This window comes from Rhineura floridana, chromosome 7 (genome assembly GCF_030035675.1).
Source record: "Rhineura floridana isolate rRhiFlo1 chromosome 7, rRhiFlo1.hap2, whole genome shotgun sequence".
NCBI classification, from domain to species: Eukaryota; Metazoa; Chordata; class Lepidosauria; order Squamata; family Rhineuridae; genus Rhineura; species Rhineura floridana.
In genome coordinates, this window is record NC_084486.1 from 45,483,790 (window position 1) to 45,504,837 (window position 21,048).

Here is a 21,048-nt window from a genome sequence, read left to right on the forward strand (position 1 = left end):
GTTTTCTAATAGCTCAGCTGAGTTTGCTCAGCAACACCACCGGCTGGCTGCTCTGGGTTAACTTTTTTTTTTAAAGGTACTTTGTACATGGTGCCAAGGGTGCAAGTGCAACACCAAGTTTAATGTGGCAGTTAATTTTAGGGGTGCAACTTGGCATCGGACTGCATGCTAGTGCATGGGCCTGCAACCCAAGCAGATGCCTGAGCAAGGCAGCCACCTGATTGCCACATACATATGCAGCCAGTTGTTCACAAGCTAGAAGGGGGAAAACCCTTGCAGAGCTCTCCGCACTGCACTGAATGCTCACAAGGATGTGGTTTTGAAACAACATGGTGTTACTGATTTCTTCATTCTCTGATTTATACAAAACTGCTTTTGGGTGTGTGTGTTTGTTTTTAAGAGAAAGACATTGACTTCAGTGGTATTTTGTTTAATAAAAGTTGTCCAAATGTCCTTTGGGAAAGAAAAACAATTATTAAAAGAAATTTAGATAGTGGTTGCATAATACACGGCTTGGGAAAGCACATAGCTGCTGTGACGTACGCGCTAACCTTTTCATCAAGGTTATCTGGATCCCTTTAAAGACATCGGATGTATCATTCTACAGAATCTTCTTTAAAGCATACATAAATATTTCTGGAGGAGGAAAAGCAGAATTGAGCAGAACCTGCTTAAACTGATATTTCCACTACAACAAGATCTTATCACAACTGGCTTGTTACTTTTAGTAGCCAAATCAGTGTCACTGTCATTCTTACAGTCCACTCCCCCTCCCCACCCCCTGAGCTCTACAGTTTATATATTAGGACGGCTTGCTTAACAAGAGGCGCAGCTTGCTCTACATAGTGACAGACCTGTAGCTCCCTTTGTTAGCTAAATAATTTTTGTTCTCCCCTCTTCCACTAGTCTTGCTTGCCTTTTATGAGTTCTGCAGGTGCTGTTATTTTTGTGGTTGAACCACTTCAAAGCAACCGATGTTCTGTGGTAAGTTTCTTGGAACTGCGCAGGATGTGTATAAGTACAGCATACCATTTGGTTAGAAATATATTTTATACTAGATTTGTCTTTCATACATTTATTTATTTATTTCATTTATACCTTATTTTTCATGATAGAAACGCAAGGCGGCTTACATATGGTTCCCAGGCGGTCTCCCATCCAGGCACTGACCAGACCTGACCCTGCTTAGCTTCAGCAGGGAGCTGGCCTTATATGTCTTCAGACCATAGCCTGGGACATGATGCATACAGCATATGGATTATTATTTAATCTATTGATATGTTATATCTGCAGAATATTATGTTTGCAGATGGATTTTCTTTATTTTACTGAGACTATTTCACTCAGTGAGATAGATGGATTGGCAGAAAGCAAATTATGGCTAGCTACCATGGAAAAAAGACCTTAGGCATAATGTGGAAAATGTATTCAATGGGGAAAGCTTGAGTGGCAGCGGGGCGATGCATCCTAAGGGTCAAACGGCTGTTAGGTATATCTGTGCCTTTACACGCAGGGGTGTTTTCCTTGTTTTATACAAATATGTCAGTAAATGTAAGTGCAGGTAGAACCATAGTGTGTGTGTGTGGGAAGGATGGCTCTACTCCTTTACCTGCTTGCTGTGGTCCCAGTCCAGACTGTCCCCCTCCCCTGGCCTTGCAATTTGCATTGGGGGGAAAAACTACCATTCTCTTCAATGGGATGTTATTTTCTCATGTAAATTGCAGGCACATGGGAGCCTGATCCAGTTTGCGACCTTAGTGACACAAAGGGTTAAAGGCCCCTACCCTCTACTCTAAGACCCGATCCAGTTCTCCTCTACCCCCCACTCCCACCCAAGCACTTAAAGGCACAGATAGGTAGCTAATGTAAGATGTAGTTTGGCAGGAAGAGTTTCATATATTTTTGTTATTGCAGGAGGGGGCCAAATCAGTACCTAGCAGTACTGTTTCTATTTGCTATTGCAAACATTTTCATGTATTCAAAGGTGGCCACATTTTGATGGTTCTTATCTACTTAGTGTTTATTTTTGTAGAGGGTGATTCTCTGACTGTTCACTGCAGTTAATTCACTTCTTTTGAACTCTTTCAGTCAACACGCTGTCCTTTGACATTGACAGACCTGATGAAATAGGCACTTAATTTTGCCAGGCTGATCACTTTGGAATGACTTTTCAAAGAGTATGACTAACATTGGCGTACATGAAGTTAGCTCAGACAGATCAAATCTATGTACTAATTATGGTCCCTCGTTACAGGCAAACAGAAGATGCAGTGGGCTCCAGTTTTCATGTGCTTGCTTTATGGCTTTTTGTTAATTCAAGGACTCCTTCTGGGTGGAAAGGTTGACCACGAAGCCACTCTGAATGCTGTAAGTAACAGGAACACAGAATTAGATGACTCTGTTAGGGAGTTTATTTGTTAAATAGTTTAAGTGAGGTGAGGAATAGTGGATCAGTGCTTGGCCCACAAAATGGCTGACCTATTCTCTGCTGTACACCATTCTGCACTGTTTGAAAATGGAACCACACTTTTCTCTGGGGGGGGGTAACCTTTTTTAGCTGAAGGGCTGCATTCCCTAGTTGGAAAACTTCTGGGGGCCATGTTCCACTGGTGGGTGTGGTAATGGATGTAGTTGTTTCCATTGCGGAGTAGAAGTAAAGTTCAACCACATGAACATCACCATTCCTGTTATAGCATTGCAGAAAGGCACTATATCAGGGATGAAGCACAGAGGCATTTGAGGGCGGGAGGGGGGTTGCGGACACATTGCACAGAACATGTCCTGTCTTCATTTTTTTAATAAAATAAATCATTTGAAAAGATGCCAGCATTAGCTGCAGTTGACCCTCCACGGCCACAAGAATATAGGACTCTTCCTTATACCGAGTCAGGTTCATTGGTCCATCTAACTCTGTATTGTCTACACTGACTGGCAGTGGCTCTCCAGAGTTTCTGTCAGGAGCCATTCCCAGCCCTACCTGGGGGTGCCCAGGGTTCAGTGTGGGACTTTAAGCATGCAAAGTAGATGCTCTCCCCATGAGTTACGGCCCTTTCCTGTACGCACTTGCCTGACCATACCAGGTGCTGACACTGGGCCTAGCAATCAACTTTTTTTTTAAGAGAAATGTCCCTAGAAACATTTTGATGGATGGATGAGGGACAGACACTCACAAATGGAGTTCTATTCAAGCAAGATGATGCAGGCTCCCCCTCCCCCTGCAACTCATGCATGATTTGGTCATTATCTATCCCTCCCCCTCCGCATTACCAAACATGTGAGAGGAAAAGGAGAGGCGAGTTCATGAACAAGAGGGCATCTCGTCCATATGAACCTGTCTGCATTTGCCTGTTTCTCCAGTCCCTATGAACTGTAACAGAAGACAGTCTCCAGAGTACTTGCTGTAGCAGATATTTTTAAAGCTTCTTAAACTGATTGAAAATATTGGCTCCCCCTCCCCCTGTAGAAAGAGCTCATCCAATACTGGAAATACCCCTTTGAGGAGCATGACATTGTGACAAAAGATGGCTATATACTTAACACATTCAGAATTCCACATGGCCAAGTTAACAGCACGAGCACAGGTATGAGTGCATATTATATATATATAATAATTCCTACCCCTACCCCCAATCGGAACCATGTGGATGAATATCTTGTTTGTGCCTTTTGAATAATAATAATTGTTGTTGTTTTAAAATTCCACACCCCACCTGCTCCCATCAAAAGTGCTTGTGCATCACTTCAGGCATGCTGGCATAGATACTTTTTTAAAAAAAATTTGTGGAGACCAGGAAGGCTATCCAAAGCATTTTTGCACCAAACTGGGTGATGGTGTGGGGTTGGGCAGAGGAGTCTACCCTGCCTGGGAGCCCTGGTGCTCCATAAAACCCGGCCAGGTTGGGGTAGTGGGGTGGGGACTTAAGATTGTTCCCTATGACTGCATTTTTTTGTAAAACAGTTTGAGTTTTATTACAATCCAGTGTAATAAAATTTTGTTTAATAAATATATTCTGAAGTACATGTATTAGATACCGAGTGCTACTGAACTCATTGGGACTTGCTATTGAGTAAACATGCTTAGGATTTATTTATTTATTTATTTATTAAATTTATTAGTCGCCCATCTGGCTGGTTGTCCAGCCACTCTGGGCGACGTACAAGATAAAAACAATACATTAAAACGTTAAAATTTAAAACCATAACAGTAAAAACCTAACCCACCCCAAAAGCCTGCCTGAAGAGCCAGGTTTTCAAGGCCCGGCGGAAGCTCATCATATATTTTTTTTAAATAATTTTTATTCAAATTTTTCAAAAGACAAACAAAACAAAGTCAAAAAACATAACAATACAACAAAAAAAATAAAAATAAAATAGTTGACTTCCGATTTGTCGCAGATCAGCTATAAGTATATAATATACATCAAACCTGTCCCTTAATGTATACATACAGGATCACTTTTCTCCATAGGCTGTCTTAGTTAATCGTCAAATCCCAATATCATAATTTTATTTTGATCTTTCAACAAAAAGTCTAAGAGAGGCTTCCATTCCTTAAGAAATGTATCTGTCGATTTTTCTCTAAGTAGACATGTCAATTTATCCATTTCTACTAAGTCCATTAATTTCAATAGCCATTCTTCCGTTGTTGGTGTTGATTCCATTTTCCACTTTTGTGCATATAATAATCTTGCTGCCGTAATCATATATAATATTATTCTTCCATATTTCTTTTCTATTTGTTTATCCATAAAACCCAATAAAAAAAATTCTGGTTTTGACTGTATATTTATCTTTAGAATTTTTTGCATCTTCCTACCTATCTGTGCCCAAAATGATTTTGCCTGTTTACACAGCCACCACATATGATAAAATGATCCTTCTTGTTGTTTACATTTCCAACAAACATTAGAAACATTACTATACATTTTTGACAACTTTTCTGGAGTCATGTACCAACGGTACATCATTTTATAGAAATTTTCTTTAAGATTATAGCATAGTGTAAATCTCAAGCCTTTTTTCCACATATTTTCCCATTGATCCATTTGTATGTTATAACCAAAAATTTTTGCCCACTTTACCATACACTCTTTTACTTGTTCTTCCTCCATATCCATTTTCAGTCAGAGTTTATACATTTTCGCAATTATATTTTCATCATTTGTACACAATCCTACTTCAAAATCAAATTTACTTATTTCAAACCCATACATTTTCTTGTCCATTTTATATCTTTCTAACAATTGTAAATAGGCAAACCATTGAAAACTATATCCTTCCTTTGTCAGTTGTTCTCTCTCTTTCATTATATATTCTCCATGTACATTTTCTAATAGTTCTTGATAAGTTAACCATTTCTCTTTTCCAGCCATTTCTCTTCTGTAAAACGCTTCTTGACTTGAGACACATAATGGTATTTTCGAATAAAACCTTGGTTTATATCTATTCCATATTTTCAACAGAGGACGTCTTATAAAATGATTGTTAAAGTCTACATTTACTTTTACTTTGCCATACCATAGATATCCATGCCATCCCCACTTCAAATTATGGCCCTCCAAATCCAATAGTCTTTTATTCCTCAATAAGATCCATTCCTTTATCCAGACTAGACAGCAGGCAGCAAAATAAAGTCTCAGATTTGGTAATCCCAGTCCCCCTCTTTCTTTGGCATCTTGTAGTAGTTTAAATTTAACTCTTGGTTTTTTTCCTTGCCATACAAATTTAGAGATATCTTTTTGCCATTGTTTAAAAGGTAAATCAGAGGATATTACAGGTATTGTTTGAAACAAAAACATCATTCTTGGTAATACATTCATTTTTATCACAGATATTCTACCCATTAATGACAATTGTAGTTTATCCCATCTTAGCAAATCTTTCTTAATCTCTGTCCATAATTTTTCATAATTATTATGAAACAACTTTGAATTTTTATTTGTCATAATGATACCTAAATATTTCAACTTTTTCTCTATTGTGAAATCTGTCTTGTCCATTAACTCTTTCTGTTCCCTTAAAGTTAAATTTTTCACCAACATCTTTGTTTTTTGATTGTTGATCTTAAATCCTGCTAACAGTCCAAATTCTTTTAATTTGTCCATCAATACATTAATTCCTTCCAAAGGGTTTTCTAGTACAATTATCAAATCATCAGCAAATGCTCTCAATTTATATTCTTCTTTTTTTATCTTTAATCCCGAAATCCTTTTATCTTGCCTTATATCTCTAAGCAGCACTTCTAAGACCAGAATAAATAAAAGGGGAGATAATGGACATCCCTGTCTTGTACCCTTTGGTATTTCACATGAATCTGTTAAATCTCCGTTAACAATTATCTGAGCCTTCTGAGATGTATAAATCGATCTAATCCATTTTATAAAATTGTCTCCAAAATCCATTTGCTCCAAAACCTGAAACATAAATTTCCAATTCAAATTATCAAACGCTTTTTCAGCATCTAAAAAAATCAAAGCTGCTTGTTTATCATTTCGTTGTTCTAAATATTCCAACACATTCAAGACATTCCTGACGTTGTCACGTAATTGTCTTTTAGGTAAAAACCCTGATTGATCTTCCTGGATAAATTGTTGCAATATTATTTTCAATCTTTCTCCCAAGATCATTGTAAAAATTTTATAGTCATTATTCAATAGAGATATTGGCCGATAATTTTTTGTTTTAGTTAAATCTTGCTCCTTTTTAGGTATTAATGTTATGTTAGCATTTTTCCAACTATCCGGTATCTTTCCCTCTTGCAGAATAAAATTCATTGTAGACTGTAAAGGTAGTAAGAGTTCTTCCTCCAAACATTTAAAATACATTGCAGATAACCCATCTGGTCCTGGCGCTTTTCCTAATTTAATTTTGTTTATAGCTTCAGATATCTCTCTTGACGTAATAGGGCCATTAATAGCTTGTCTCTGAAAGTCTGTAATTTTAGGCAAATTCTGTTTAGATATATACTCTTCTATTTTTTCAGATGGAATTTCCTGACACTTGTACAATGTTGAATAATATTGATGAAAAATCTTTTTGATTTTTACATTATCTGTCAGCGTCTCATCTCCTTCTTGTATCTTTAAAATAATATTTTTTTGACGTTCTTTTCTTAATTTATATGCTAACCATTTCCCTGGTTTATTTGCAAATTCAAAAGTCCTTTGTTTAGCAAAATTTAGTTTCCTTTCAATTTCTCTAACTGTCAGCATTGATACTTGCTTCTGTAACATTTTAATTTGATTTACAATAGAAACTTCAGTTGGATTCTTTTTCAATTCTTCCTCTTTTTGTTTTATTTCTTCCAAAATTAATTGCATTTTCTGTTGTTTCTTTTTTTTTAATTCAGAGTTACATTTAATAAAATATCCCCTCATAAATGCCTTACTTGTATCCCAAACGATATTTTCATTTGTTTCTTTATGTAAATTATGTTCAAAAAACTCTTTTAATTTCTTCTTACATTCTTGTACTACTTTGTCATTCTGTAATAAAGATTCATTTAGTCTCCATCTAAATCCAAGATTTTTTTTTTAAAGTTAATATCACAGGATTGTGGTCCGAAAAAGTTTTTGGTAATATATCCATTTTAAAAATATCCTTCGCTAGAATTTTAGACATCCAAATCATATCAATCCTCGAGAATGTTTTGTGTCTTTCTGAAAAATAAGTAAATTCCTTTGCGTTATCATTTATATATCTCCAGGTATCCACCAATTCTAAATGTTCCATCAGTTCAAAGCAAATCTTCGGTAATTTACCCTGTGTCTCTTTAATATTTTTTTCAGAAAGTCTATCAATTTTTGGTGAGATTACCCCATTCCAATCACCCATGACGCACCAATGATCATATGAAAACTCTGACAATTTTTCCATAAGTCCTGTGTAAAACCTTGTTTTATCTTCATTGGGGGCATAAATACCCACTATCAAAATGTTTGTACCCTGTAAAGTAATTTCAACCCCCACAAATCTACCGGCGGAAGCTCATCATAGAAGGGGCATGGTGGAGATCATTTGGGAGAGAGTTCCACAGGGTGGGGGCCACTATTGAAAAAGTCCTCTCTCTAGTCCTCACCAGTCTAGCTGTTTTAACCGGTGGGATCGAGAGAAGGTCTTCTGAGGCTGATCTTGTTGAGCGGCATCCCTGACGATGCTGGAGGTGCTCCTTCAGATAGACTGGGCTAAAACCATATAGGGTTTTAAAGGTCAAAACCAACACCTTGAACTGGGCCCGGTAAACAACCGGTAGCCAGTGCAACTCCTTCAGCACTGGAGTGATGTGATCTTGCCGGCGGCTGCCTTTAATCAGACGAGCCGCCGCATTCTGTACCAGTTGCAGCTTCCGGACCGTTTTCAAGGGTAACCCCACGTAGAGCGCATTACAGTAGTCTAGGCGAGAAGTGACCAGGGCATGTACCACCGGTGGGAGCAGATGGTTGGGAATGTATGTAATATTTGAAGCAGCTCTTAGGAGCTTTAGACTTAATTAATTTATTTATTTAGTCAAAACGCAGGATATAAATCTACTGAAGTCCTCAAAGCAGCTAATGATACTTCTGAAACACAACAGATACACCAAGAACCACATGCCCCAAAACAATCCCAAAACAACTGGTAGTCTTACTAGGGTAAATTGGCTATGTTTCAACTGCCAACTCCCTCAATCAAGCTCTAGATAAGCAAATTCCTTTGGTCCCCAAGTCCTTGCTGTACTCCAGGTGCTGGGAACCTGTGGTCCTCCAGATGTACTCCAGGGGTGGGGAACCTCTGATCCTCCATTCCTCTATCAGCCCCACCCAGCATGGGTTGAAATCTAACAACATCTGGAGGTCCGTAGGTCTCTCACCTATGCTTCTAGTCCTCACCAATCTGGTGTCCTCCAGATGTTTTGGACTACAATTGCCATTAGCCCCAGCCAGGACCACCATGCTGGCTAGCATTGATTGATGTTGTCCAAAGCAACTAGAGGACACCAGATTGGTGAAAGCTGCGCTACCCTAAGCCTGGCTTCTGGTCTCCTGGTGCACTGTTGCTTCTACCCAGGAGCTGGTGGTCTTATTTCCTACCAGAAGACAAACTATTAATCTGCCCCATTCTCTATGCATACCTGGGGCACTGAAGTGAAGTTAGAACAAAATCTGAATGGCGTCATTATTATCAGAGCATGTCACAATATTTTCAACCAGTGGCTAGAATAGGTAAACAGGCTGTTCCAGATATATTTGCAGAAGTAGATCTACAATCTAATGTAAAAGTAAATGATACATGAGGGAACACAAATTACCCTTTAGTCTGCCAAAATTCAAAGATAATGACGTGGAGCCAGTAAGCATCCTTGAAATATCCACTGTATTGTCGTCAACACACATGGGCAAGTCAAATCCAGAACTCAGTATTAGAACTCCCAGAAAAATTGTTTAGTGATTGTTTAGTGCATTTTTCTTTCTTTTTCTTTCTTTCATTCAGGTCCAAGGCCAGTAGTATTTCTGCAGCATGGCTTGCTTGTAGATGCTGCTAACTGGTTCCAAAACCTTCCTCATAACAGCCTAGCTTTCATGCTAGCAGATGCTGGCTATGATGTTTGGCTAGGAAACAGCCGAGGGAACAACTGGTCCAGACGACATACCTCTCTTTCACCCAGATCACAAGAATTCTGGGAATTCAGGTAGCCTGAATTCAGCAACAGTATGCAGTCTGACAGCAGCACTCTGTACCAGCTATAAAGCACTTTTCAAAGGCAGCCCCACATTGGGGGATGCACTGATGATATTGGCATTGGTTGTGCTGAAGCTATCATAATGTTAGGCCCTCTTAGCTTAATCTCTCTGAGGATCTGCACTGATTGGGTGCAGTGCAAATGGGAGGTCAGTACTCCTGAGAACCCTTGCCCACTTGTCCACCAGGATTCTAAAAGCCATTGAAGACTCGGGAAAGGCTTGTTTCAATAAACATTCCTAGCTTTGTTTTGGGTTCATTGTGCTTGACTTGTTACAGTACTCTCTTTGTTTTGCTGTAAGTAGCCATATTTATATTTGAATCAGACTAAAGTTACATATGATGGCAGCTAGGCCAAGTCTGACAATTTTGGTTCCTCTCAGTTTCTCATTTTTCCAATCTTAAGTTCCGTTTGCCCCATTTCCTCATCAAGTTTTGAACTTTGTTTTACAAAAAAGCTTGCTTCAGAATTCGTATTCATTTTCTGTATTCATTTCTCCTAATATACACACTCTAGTGTATGCCTTTTTTTTTTTAGTACACATTTTTTGGTCAGAGAACTGCATCACTAAAATCAGAGAAATGCAGATTTGAAAGGATAGCTGTGTTTCGGTTCACATACTGTTTGTATAAAGCCTCGAGGATGTGTCGGATGAATGGCACATATGTAACTGAACCCTTCCCCTGCCTGCTGCTTCCTTTCCCCCCCCGCCTCCTCCCCCAGTTGCTCGTCTCCCAGCCAGGCTCCCTGTGATATCAGAGCCCAGCTACAGGAACAAGTAACATAAGCTCTGGGGAAGTAAACCACAGGCAGGGTGGGAAATTTTAGAGCACCTTCAACTGTAAAACATGGTCTTCTCATATATCTGATAAGAGCACTTCTGGGTTGGATGAAGAGCTGTTGTTTGATGGCAGAACACATGCTTTGCGTGCAGAAGGTCCCAGGTTCAGCCACCAGGATGGAGGGGGGGGACCCTTTCTGATACTATGGAGACACACACTCAGTATAGATAATCCTAAGGTAGATAGATCCTTGGTCTGACTCTGTATAAGGCAGCTAGGTATGGAAGGATTTGTCAATTTCAGCTCTCTCAGCTTCTCATTTTTCAAATCTTAAATTTGGTTCTCCACATTTCTGCAGCAATTTGTGATTTAAAAAAAATAATTCTGAAGAAAATTCTTTAGTATTTTAGTGTGAATTTCTCCTAAAAACACATTATTGTATGCAGTTCTGACTAATGTACACATTTTTGTAAACTATTTCTCCTACTACAATGTATTTTTTTGTTATTTTCATTGATATATATATATATAAGTTCATGCACATTTCCCCCTAATATGTGCATTTTTGTAAACATTGGTTGGTTGGAGAACTGCATCATAAAATTCAGATAAGTGCAAATGTTGAAGGATGGCTCTGCAGAACATCATAAAAAGCTTTCATATATTTAGAAAAGTGTGAACTGATAGATTCACCTTTAAATGTGAACTGTATCAAATTTCTCCCCCATCCCTAAAGGCAGCTTAAATGGGACAGCTCATTAGTAGTTTGAGCTTGAATAGGTGACATAGAAAGTGAGCAAGTAAGGGCCCAGCTACATGTGGCAGGGAAGCCACATACACCTTGTCCATGTGTCTGCTACGTTCCCAGTGTGGGCTAAAAATACAATTAAACTTTTTGCAGCATCTAGCACAGCGCATTACAAAACAGGCAGAAAAATCATTAAGTGGTTTGCCTAGCTCCTCAGCAGTTTTAAAATTGTCCATGAAGAAACGTTTGGGAAGACTGCTTTAAGGAATTTTCTCACTGCCAGTATCACTTCCATTATCAGAATTGGGAGGGAGGGGGAGTTCCTGAAAGCAGCAGAATGCAGGCAGGTTTCTCTCCCCTCTTCCATACATTCCTTTTCATCTAAAGGGTAGGACCCACACACACACACAGGTTATGTGTGAATGGGAAAGAAACATGCATAGGTACCCTTGTATCTAACAGTGGAAGGTTTGTATGAAGAAGGTGTTCAAAGTAAAATTCAAAGTTCCTCTCTGAGGAAAACATCTGAGAAAAATCTCAGGATCAGCAAATGAGTTTCAGTAAATCTAGTAAATGGGGGAGGGATGACATCTACATTATCTTATCAAGGAATGCTAAAGATGCTCCTCTTTACCTTGGTCTTTAACATGAGATGTATCTTTTTAGGACTCACCCTGTTGTTGTGATTGTAGTTTGTTTTAAAGTGTTTATAATGTTGTATTTTAAATAGTTGCAATCCTTAAGATGAAGGGCAAGTAATAAATTAATAAAATAATTAATTTGGGAGCTATCAACAAGCTTTGGCATCCCCATGCATACATCTTAACAAGATTTTTTATTTTTTTTGACAGCTTTGATCACATGGCTAAATACGACCTTCCAGCATGCATAGATTTTGTTCTGCAGGAAACTGGGCAGCAACAACTGTATTATATTGGCCATTCACAAGGAACAACCATTGGTAAGTTTGAAGACAGGGCCGTTTCTAAGGGGTGGCCAGGTGGGGCACTGGCCCGAGGGCCCCTGGAGCTACGGGGGGCCCTCCGCTCCCCTTCTGCGACGAGCGGAAGCATCCATGGACCACCTTCCCCCCTATCCCCCCGCTTTACCTACTTTTCCATTGTTTTTTGTGGCGTGCAGATTTGCCATCAATCAAGATGGCGGCCGAGGTTTTGCTAAGGGCCTGAAGCCTCTGCCGCCATCTTGGCTGATGGCATGCATGCAAAAAACAACAGAAAGGTAGGTGAAGCATGGGGATAGAGGGGGAATGGCGGGTGGTGCGGAAGCTCCTGTCTTGCGGTCCGTGCATGCTTAAGTTCCGTGGACCACGGAGTGGGAGTGGAGGGGCCCAGGGCAGGCTGGAACCCAAGGGCCCCGGCATGCCTGGGGCCGGCCCTGTTTGGAGACTTGCAATTTGACAAACGGCTGCGTGTGAAACTTTCCAAATATGCAAGCCTAGAATTGCAACCTATATTACCTATTCTTATTTCATGTCACTTTGCATGCCCACATGCAGTGAGATACAAAGTTCTAGGTGACAATTTTACTAAATGTGTTTGTTTGTAGTTGTGGGGAAGGGGGAGAAGGTCTAGACTTTGCCTGATCCCTGGATGTTCAAGTGGCAGCTGTGGCAAGAGGCTTCCACTATGGTGCAGGCCGGTCAGGTTGGTTCTGAAACAATCTGAGTGCTTGGCATCCAGTTCCCTGGCCCCATAAGCTAGGGCTGGGGCCTTACCATGCTCACCCAGCATCCTTTATACCCTCATAAGCAATGGATCCTGCCAAATTCACCCCCACCCCAAGAAAATAAAAGTTTTGACAGTCATAGTCAATAAACAGACATTTACCTAGCTTTTCTGCGGGGAAAGCAACCCCCCCCCACAAAACACCTTATAGCCCACCGGCCAGTTAAAGCCATGAGTAAAATTTCTTCCTGGGCCCTTTAATCAGCAACTGATGCTTTCCACAGCAAGGACAACAACAATTGAGGGAGGGTCGGTGGGGAGGCTGACAACCGCAAGCATGCCACTGCGCTGGCGGACTGGATGCAGGGGCGGAGGGAGCAAGCCTTTCTTCCAGGGTATGCTTCAAGGCCCTGCCCCACAGAGCTGCCAGAAGCCATCTATTGGCTCCCAAGGGGCCTGAGGCTAGCCAGCTCCCTCCCATCCCCACACGATGGCCTCCCACAAAGAAGTTTACTAGCAAGCTAAAAAAAGGCAACAAATCCATTGTTAAGATTGTCTCTAAGAAATAACATGCTTGCTTTCTTATTTATTATTTATTTATTTATTTATTGTATTTATATACCACCCCATAGCTGAAGCTGTCTGGGCGGTTTACAATAACTAAAAACATTAAAAACAAATATACAAATTTAAAAACACATCATTTAAAAACAATTTAAAACAATTTAAAACACATGCTAAAATGCCTGGGAGAAGAGGAAAGTCTTGACCTGGCATTGAAAAGATAACAGTGTGGGTGCCAGGCACACCTCGTCAAGGAGATCATTCCATAATTTGGGGGCCACCACTGAGAAGGTCCTCTCCCTTGTTGCCAACCTCCCAGCTTTCCTCGGAGGAGGCACCCGGAGGAGGGCCTTTGATGTTGAGCGGAGTGTACGGGTGGGTTCATATTAGGAGAGGCGTTCCATCAGGTATTGTGGTCCCAAGCCGTGTAAAGTTTTATAGGTTAAAACAAGCACCTTGCATCGAGCTCGGAAACATACAGGCAGCCAATGCAAACGGGCCAGAATTGGTTTTATATGTTGGAACCGTCTGGTCCCTGTTACCAATTTCTTTGAAACCAAAACACGTTTGTCTCTCCTTTTTCTCTGCCTCAGCTTTTATAGCTTTTTCTACCAATCCTGAATTGGCTGCAAAAATCAAGATATATTTTGCCTTGGCTCCTGTGGCCACAGTTAAATATGCTAGAACTCCTCTAGCAAAGCTCTCGTTACTTACGGAAACAGAAATCAAGGTATGTGGTTGAGTGTTCACAGTACAGATTCGGAGCCTGAACATTATTAGTAGCAGAATAGCAATACTGGCAGCTGACCCTACAGCGATAAACATTTTGGTGTTGCTGTAGCCCAAGAGCCACGAGAGCAACTCTGTACCATTTAGCATTGTTTTATGCCTAGCAGGCCTAAAGTCAAGACCTGACAGAGATGGTCAAAGCTGGAGCTGACATCAGCAGTGGGCATGAAAGCAGTTGTTGTCCTGGATGGCTGGAACTGCCCATTCCCTCTGTTGTCTGCTAACCCTAACCCCTGGTAAACAACAGGGAGACCATGGGAGGGCCCCACCAGAGGAAACTCCTTGCGCCATCCTTGATGCCCATGAAAACAGTGTGTTAGTGGACAGCTTTGCCTTTTTAAGCAGGTAGTTGTTGGTTTAACTCAGGAGTGGCTAAATCTTTTTTGTTCATTCATCCTTGTCCAAGCTTCTGGGGGCTGCATGCCATCAGCAGTGGATGTGGCCACCCCACACTCTTCCTTGCACACTGTCAACATACAGGCCACTGCAGAGCAGCTGAGAAGGGGCAATATTGTCCCCTTCCCGCTAATCAAATCCTTCTGGTGACCGGGGAGGGGATAATTTGCATCCCCATCAGACTGTGCTGTGTCTACTTTAGCTTCCCCCCATCTTGCTGCTGTCACTACTAGTTTAACTGAAAGCCATGGATAGAATTGGATTGTCCCTCAGATAAAATGTATGAAGATGTAAATGTTATATATTAATGTTTTGGATTTTGTTTATGTTTTATTGATTTTTGTTTTGATATTGTACATATATTTTCATTTTCATGTGCGCTGGAATCCATGTGTGGATGCATTTCTAAAATATACATTATTAAATAAATAAATAATATCCTCAATGTTCTCCTAAGGCCCAACCCTGGAGGCATTCAAGAGGCAGCTGGACAGCCACCTGTTGGGTATGCTTTAAGTTGGATTCCTGCACTGAGTAAGGGGTTGGACTCAATGGCTTTATAGGCCCCTTCCAACTTTACTATACTATGATTTCTCTGTATAGGTACTAGATCCTTGCCCGTCTTGGCTAATAAAAACTAGCAAGGAGGGAACAGTTGGCTGGGCCAAGGAAGTGATAAATGCCTCCTTGCGAGAGGGAGTGGTCCCCGGTTGTCTGAAAGAGGCAGCAGTGAGACCACTCCTGAAAAAGCCTTCCCTGGACCCAGAGGATTTCAGCAGCTACAGACCAGTGGCGAACGTTCCATTCCTGGGCAAGATCTTGGAACGAGTGGTTGCTGACCAGCTCCAGGCGCTATTGGATGAAACCGATTATCTAGATCCATTTCAATCGGGTTTCAGGCCTGGTTTTGGCACTGAGGCGGCCTTGGTCGCCCTGTTTGATCACCTATGCCGGGAGACAGACAGAGGGAGTGTAACTCTGTTGATTCTCCTTGATATCTCAGCGGCTTTTGATACCATCGACCATGGTATCCTTCTGGAGAGGCTTGCGGAGTTGGGAGTTGGAGGCACTGCGTGGCAGTGGTTCCGCTCCTACTTGGCGGGCCGTCTCCAGAAGATAGTGCTTGGGGAACATTGCTCGACACCATGGGCACTCCAATGTGGAGTCCCGCAGGGTTCGGTTTTGTCTCCCATGCTTTTTAACATCTATATGAAGCCGTTGGGTGTGGTCATCAGGAGTTCTGGAGTGCGTTGTCACCAGTACGCTGATGACACGCAGCTCTACTTCTCCTTTTCATCCTCTTCAGGTGAGGCGGTCAATGTGCTGAACCGTTGCCTGGACGCGACAATGGACTGGATGAGAACTAACAAACTGAGACTCAATCCTGACAAGACTGAGATGCTGTTGGTGGATGGTTTCTCCAATCAGATAGTGGATACATATCCTGTCCTGGACGGGGTTACACTCCCCCTAAAGGAACAGGTTCGTAGTCTGGGAGTCGTTCTAGACTATTCCCTGTCACTTGAGGCTCATGTAGCTTCGGTGGCACGGAATGCGTTCTACCAACTTCGGTTGGTAGCCCAGCTACGTCCCTACCTGACTAAGGAGGATCTTACATCAGTAGTACATGCTCTGGTAATGTCACATTTGGATTACTGTAATGCGCTCTACATAGGGCTACCTCTGAAGACGGTTCGGAAGCTACAGCTGGTGCAAAATGCGGCAGCCAGACTGCTAACAAGAACGAAGCGATCGGACCATATAACACCTGTTCTGGCCCGCTTGCACTGGCTTCCAATACGCTTCCGGGCCAGATTCAAAGTGTTGGTATTAACCTACAAAGCCTTATACGGCGCGGGACCACAATATCTGTCGGAACGCCTCTCCCGTTATGAACCAGCTCATACACTATGGTCTGCTACGAAGGCCCTCCTCCGGGTCCCGACCCATAGGGAGGTCTGGAGGGTGGTGACAAGATCTAGGGCCTTCTCAGTGGTGGCCCCCGAACTATGGAATAGTCTCCCCGAGGAGGTGTGCTTGGCGCCAACCCTATCATCCTTTCGGCGCCAAGTTAAAACCTTTCTCTTCTCCGAGGCATTTTAATTTTTTGTTAATGATGGTAATGTTTGTAATCTGATCTTAGTTATGCAGTTTTTAGATTGTGAAATTTGATTTTAGATTGTGATGCTTTTGTATTTTCCTGTATTTTATTGTATTTATGTTCACCGCCCAGAGAGCTATTGCTAGTCGGGCGGTATATAAGTTTTAAAAATAAAATAAAATAAATAAAATATAGCAATAGAACTTCAACTAGGGACAGGTGCCGTGCCATGCAGTGTGGGCTGTGTATCTTCATGTAATTGCTTATAATTTGTAACTTTTAAAATATACCCCCATCTGTAGAACTAGAGTGAGGATTCTGTAATTTTGATACAAGTCACTTTGAAATTTTGCAGGTCCTGTTTGGAACTAAAGAATTTTTGCCAAAAACTTATTCCGGTTCTTCAGTTGCTGCAGGATTTTGCAGCCAGAATATATTGGCACCTCTTTGTGGCAACCTCCTGTTCATATTATGTGGATTTAATGAGAAGAACCTAAATATGGTGGGTAGAATTTTTTCATATACTCTTCTGTAATTCAAAGACTATCTGTTCTATCCACTTGCTCCTCCCAAATGGCAGGTATTAGAAAAGGTGTATTGGAAAAAGCAAATGCCAACTGAAGCATGGACCAATGAAGCTGTCTGAACATACAACTGAGCAGTACGTGCATGGCTTAGGAAAACAGAGACACATTCTCCATGGTTTCATCCAAACCGGGAACATGTGATCCTCCAGATGCTGGACTACAACTCCTATCATTCCTGAATGTTGAACATGCCGGTTGGGACTGAGTAGAGCTGGAGTCCAACAACATGTGGAGGACTACTAGCTTCCACATCTCTGGTTTAAGCAGTGGGAGCAGAAAAAAAAACTGAATGCAAGGAGTAAATCATCATCAGGGCACATAATTGGGAGGGCATATAGCTAATTCTATAGATGTTATTCTGAACCATATGTTTATCCCTTTTAACACAGCTTGGCTGTGAAGGAAAAGGAAGGAAGGAAGCAACTAAAATAAGCACTTTATCTTTCAGAGCCGTGCAGATGTGTATACAGCCCATGTCTCATCTGGGACATCTGTACAGAATATGATCCACTGGAAACAGGTATGATCCACTGGAAACACCAATCTTCCTGTTTCCCCATTGTTTCTGTTCCTAATGAGAAATACATGCATATTTTTGAGATTCCTTTATATTTGCAGAGCGTCCTTGATGGTCAACTCCAAGCCTTTGATTATGGAAGGTTAGAAAACCAAATTCATTATAAACAGGTAAAGGCTTTCCCAGGAGATATTTCATTTCATCTCAGTATAAAATAATGCATCTTATTTTAAGAAATTAGATAGATCATTGGTGACTTTGGGATTTGGACAATAGGGAACTTTCTGCAACAATAGAGGCCACATTGGGTACTGCCCTCTGTAGTTGAGTTGCTCAAGTAGCTGATGTGCTGGACAGTGGTGTAGTGGTAAATTTTGAAGTGCTGGAGCTCATCAGGACAGCCCCATAGGTACACCCCCAAAAATGATCCATAGGCATGCCCCCAACAAAAATACAAGCAGCTGTGCTGATCCACTATTTCACACACACACACACACAAACGCACACACACATGCAGCAGCAGTATATAGCATACTAGCTAATGTATTAGGATCAGCACAGCTGCAGTCCTGAACTCAGTGCTACTTACTTTTGACTGGATATATTCAATTTGTAAAACACACTGAGCTTTAATAAAAGATCTCCAGCTGGCTGAAATGCAACCTTTAGCTTGTAATTAAACATACAAACAATTTTGCAAAGAAATGTTACCATTTAATTGCTAACAAACATAGAAATCAAAGACAAAGGAAGTATCCAACCTCACTTAATTATTGTCCTTAGTCTCTGACTTCATCTATGTTAATCTTGTCAGAGCAAGGAGGGTCCATCAGTTACCATGGCACTCCAACAGATGACACCATTGCTCCTGATCTGCAGAAAAGTTCCAGAGCTGCTGTGCTCTGCATTTCTCCTCCACTACATCACTGGTGCTGTAAAGATAAGGTTGAAGATAGATGTAAAATGTTAACAATGGTTCTTTGCATGTGTGATGTTGAAATTTGGTTATGCATATATATCTGCAAACCAGCAGATCAAACACTGATCCAGCTGTAGTCTTCTCCTTGTTTAAAAGGTTTCAGTCTGGTTGTGCATCTTTAATATGTCTTTGTGGCTGCATACTCATCATGGATTTAAAGAATCCTGGGAACCATACATTGGTAAGAGTGCTGGAAATTGTAACTCTGTGATTAGAAAACTACAGTTCCCTTTGGGGGAACATGTGCTTCATATGTAAGGTGTGTATGCAGCCTGTATATGTTAATTGTGTGCAAGCAGCAAAAGCTAGGCCTAAATTTTAGATTTTAGCTTTTCTAGCTTTGGGTTTGAAATTGTAAAAGTAGAGAATGGAGGGCAGAATGTTATTGTTTAATGTACTAGGAAAGTAGCCAAAAAGATGATCTGAGGAAATCACTTACGCAGTAAAGCAAGTAGGGTAAACAAGGGAACTTAAGAGCAAATAGGTTAGGAATACATTTGCAAGCCACGTTGATGAAAATCTCTAGACTTAGACTGCTGAATGTTTACCCTGATTAATGTTTAATCTTTTTGCTCTATGCTTTTTGCTCTATGTGAAAGACAATAGATGCATGTCACCACATTGAGGTGGCATGTTAAAATGGCATATTAAAATGATGACATAATGTACTTTGATTACAAGTGCTTTGGGAAATGGTATAAATATGTACTGAAAAAATTAAGGAGTAGAGAACTCTCTCAGTTCTCTCCAAATAGCTGTTTCTATCTAAATATTAACGGATCTGATTTAAACACAACCGGACGCTTGCTTTTCTTCCACAATTCTTTATTTCAGCAGTGGGAAACCTCTAGACTGCAGGCCTAATTAGGCCCTACAGGGGTCCTAATTTGGCCTGTGAGGTCATTTTCCCAAGCCGTGCCCACATTAGTATGACATCAGGTGTGGGGCAGCTAAAGATGCAGATCCCTGCCAAAAGCAGGGTTTGTAGGCACCACTGATCAGCACCTGCAAACTCGGTGCCTTTGCCAATGTGGTTTAATTTCAAGCCATGCAGGCAAAGGAAAAAAAGCAACTGACAGCTTGGTGATGTCATGCGATTGGCAGGTGGGCAGCCCCCACTCACCTGTAGGGGTTGGGGAAGGTCAGGATCCAGCCTATTGGCTGGATTCAGTTTCCCACTCCTGGTTTACTTAATTAGACATGCTTAAAATAGTTGCAACACTATTCCATTGATGGAAGGGGTGCAATGGTGATTTCATGGATCCTGACCTATAGGCAGTAGTGGCTAGAGGGGCCATGCTGCTTATCTAGCTTTCCAATGCTTCATGTCATTGCCAATTCCTGAAAGGGGGTTTAGTGTGGGTGGAGCAGCAGATTGATCAGGTAAGCAATGTCACTGATCAGGTAAGCAATGGGAGATGTGTCCAGCTATGGGCTAATGTGTTTTAAACTGAAGCCAGAGAAAAATGGCCTGGCTGCTTTTGAAACAGCTAGTGTGTCTGCAGCCAGAAATTTTACAGGCTTTCTTTCCTCCCCCTACATATAAAAGGATGGGACAAAATTTTGCTAAGAGTCTTTTTCTATTGCATTTGAACTCATTTTCTTTTCCATTTTTTAAAAGGCTGAACCACCTGAATACAATATAAGGGATATGAATGTATCAACTGCAGTTTGGAGTGGTGGAAATGATTGGATTTCTGGCCCTATGGACGTTGATGTTTTAATCCCCAAAATCAAAAACCTCCTTTATCACAAAGCTATCGCTGATTGGAATCATCTGGATTTTGTGTATGGTATTGATGCCCCTGAGCAAATGTATTATGAAATCATTGAGATGTTAAATAAGACTCATTAAGGACATTTGTCCCTTGCAATAGAGACGGGGGCCCTTTGTTTTCCTTGCTGGTCTGATTTTATAAATAAATAAATAAATGCTGAATGCATGAAACTTTCTTATTGTTGAATATATACAGTACATACAGATCCCATTCCCCCCCCATTTATATACATGTCAGTCCCATTGACTTTGATAGATATATTGCCCAGTTTACACACTAACTGGGAACTCCTTTGTCGCTCATTTCTCTCTGGATGGCCTAGTTACATATTGTACTGGAGACAGTCACCCTAATGGGGTAAGCATGCCAGCGTGGTACATGAATATGCAGTATACTAGGGACTT

The 21,048-nt window shown here is 41.1% G+C and overlaps 1 protein-coding gene across 2 annotated transcripts; it reads left to right on the forward strand.

Moving 5' to 3' along the window:
• The first annotated feature begins 817 nt into the window (after positions 1-817).
• Positions 818-20,805, forward strand: LOC133388890 (lysosomal acid lipase/cholesteryl ester hydrolase-like). Of its 2 annotated transcripts, XM_061635394.1 has the most exons (10): positions 818-984; positions 2,255-2,367; positions 3,464-3,581; positions 9,469-9,667; positions 12,100-12,209; positions 14,091-14,227; positions 17,139-17,285; positions 17,819-17,890; positions 17,989-18,057; positions 20,488-20,805. In XM_061635394.1, the coding sequence occupies exons 1-10, from the start codon at positions 975-977 to the stop codon at positions 20,719-20,721; spliced, it is 1,209 nt and encodes a 402-aa protein (XP_061491378.1). In that variant the 5' UTR covers positions 818-974; the 3' UTR covers positions 20,722-20,805. The 2 variants fall into 2 exon arrangements, with proteins under 2 accessions (XP_061491378.1, XP_061491379.1); XM_061635395.1 differs by lacking the exons at positions 818-984; positions 3,464-3,581 and having other exon boundaries at positions 2,288-2,367.
• The last annotated feature ends 243 nt before the right edge of the window (positions 20,806-21,048 follow it).

Bases quoted from the DNA above. Each gene is read 5' to 3' on its own strand.
- LOC133388890 (XM_061635394.1), top strand. The intron at 3,582-9,468 runs GTATGAGTGCAT...TCTTTCATTCAG, and splicing joins AGTTAACAGCACGAGCACAG to GTCCAAGGCCAGTAGTATTT. The intron at 17,286-17,818 runs GTGGGTAGAATT...TTTATCTTTCAG, and splicing joins ATGAGAAGAACCTAAATATG to AGCCGTGCAGATGTGTATAC.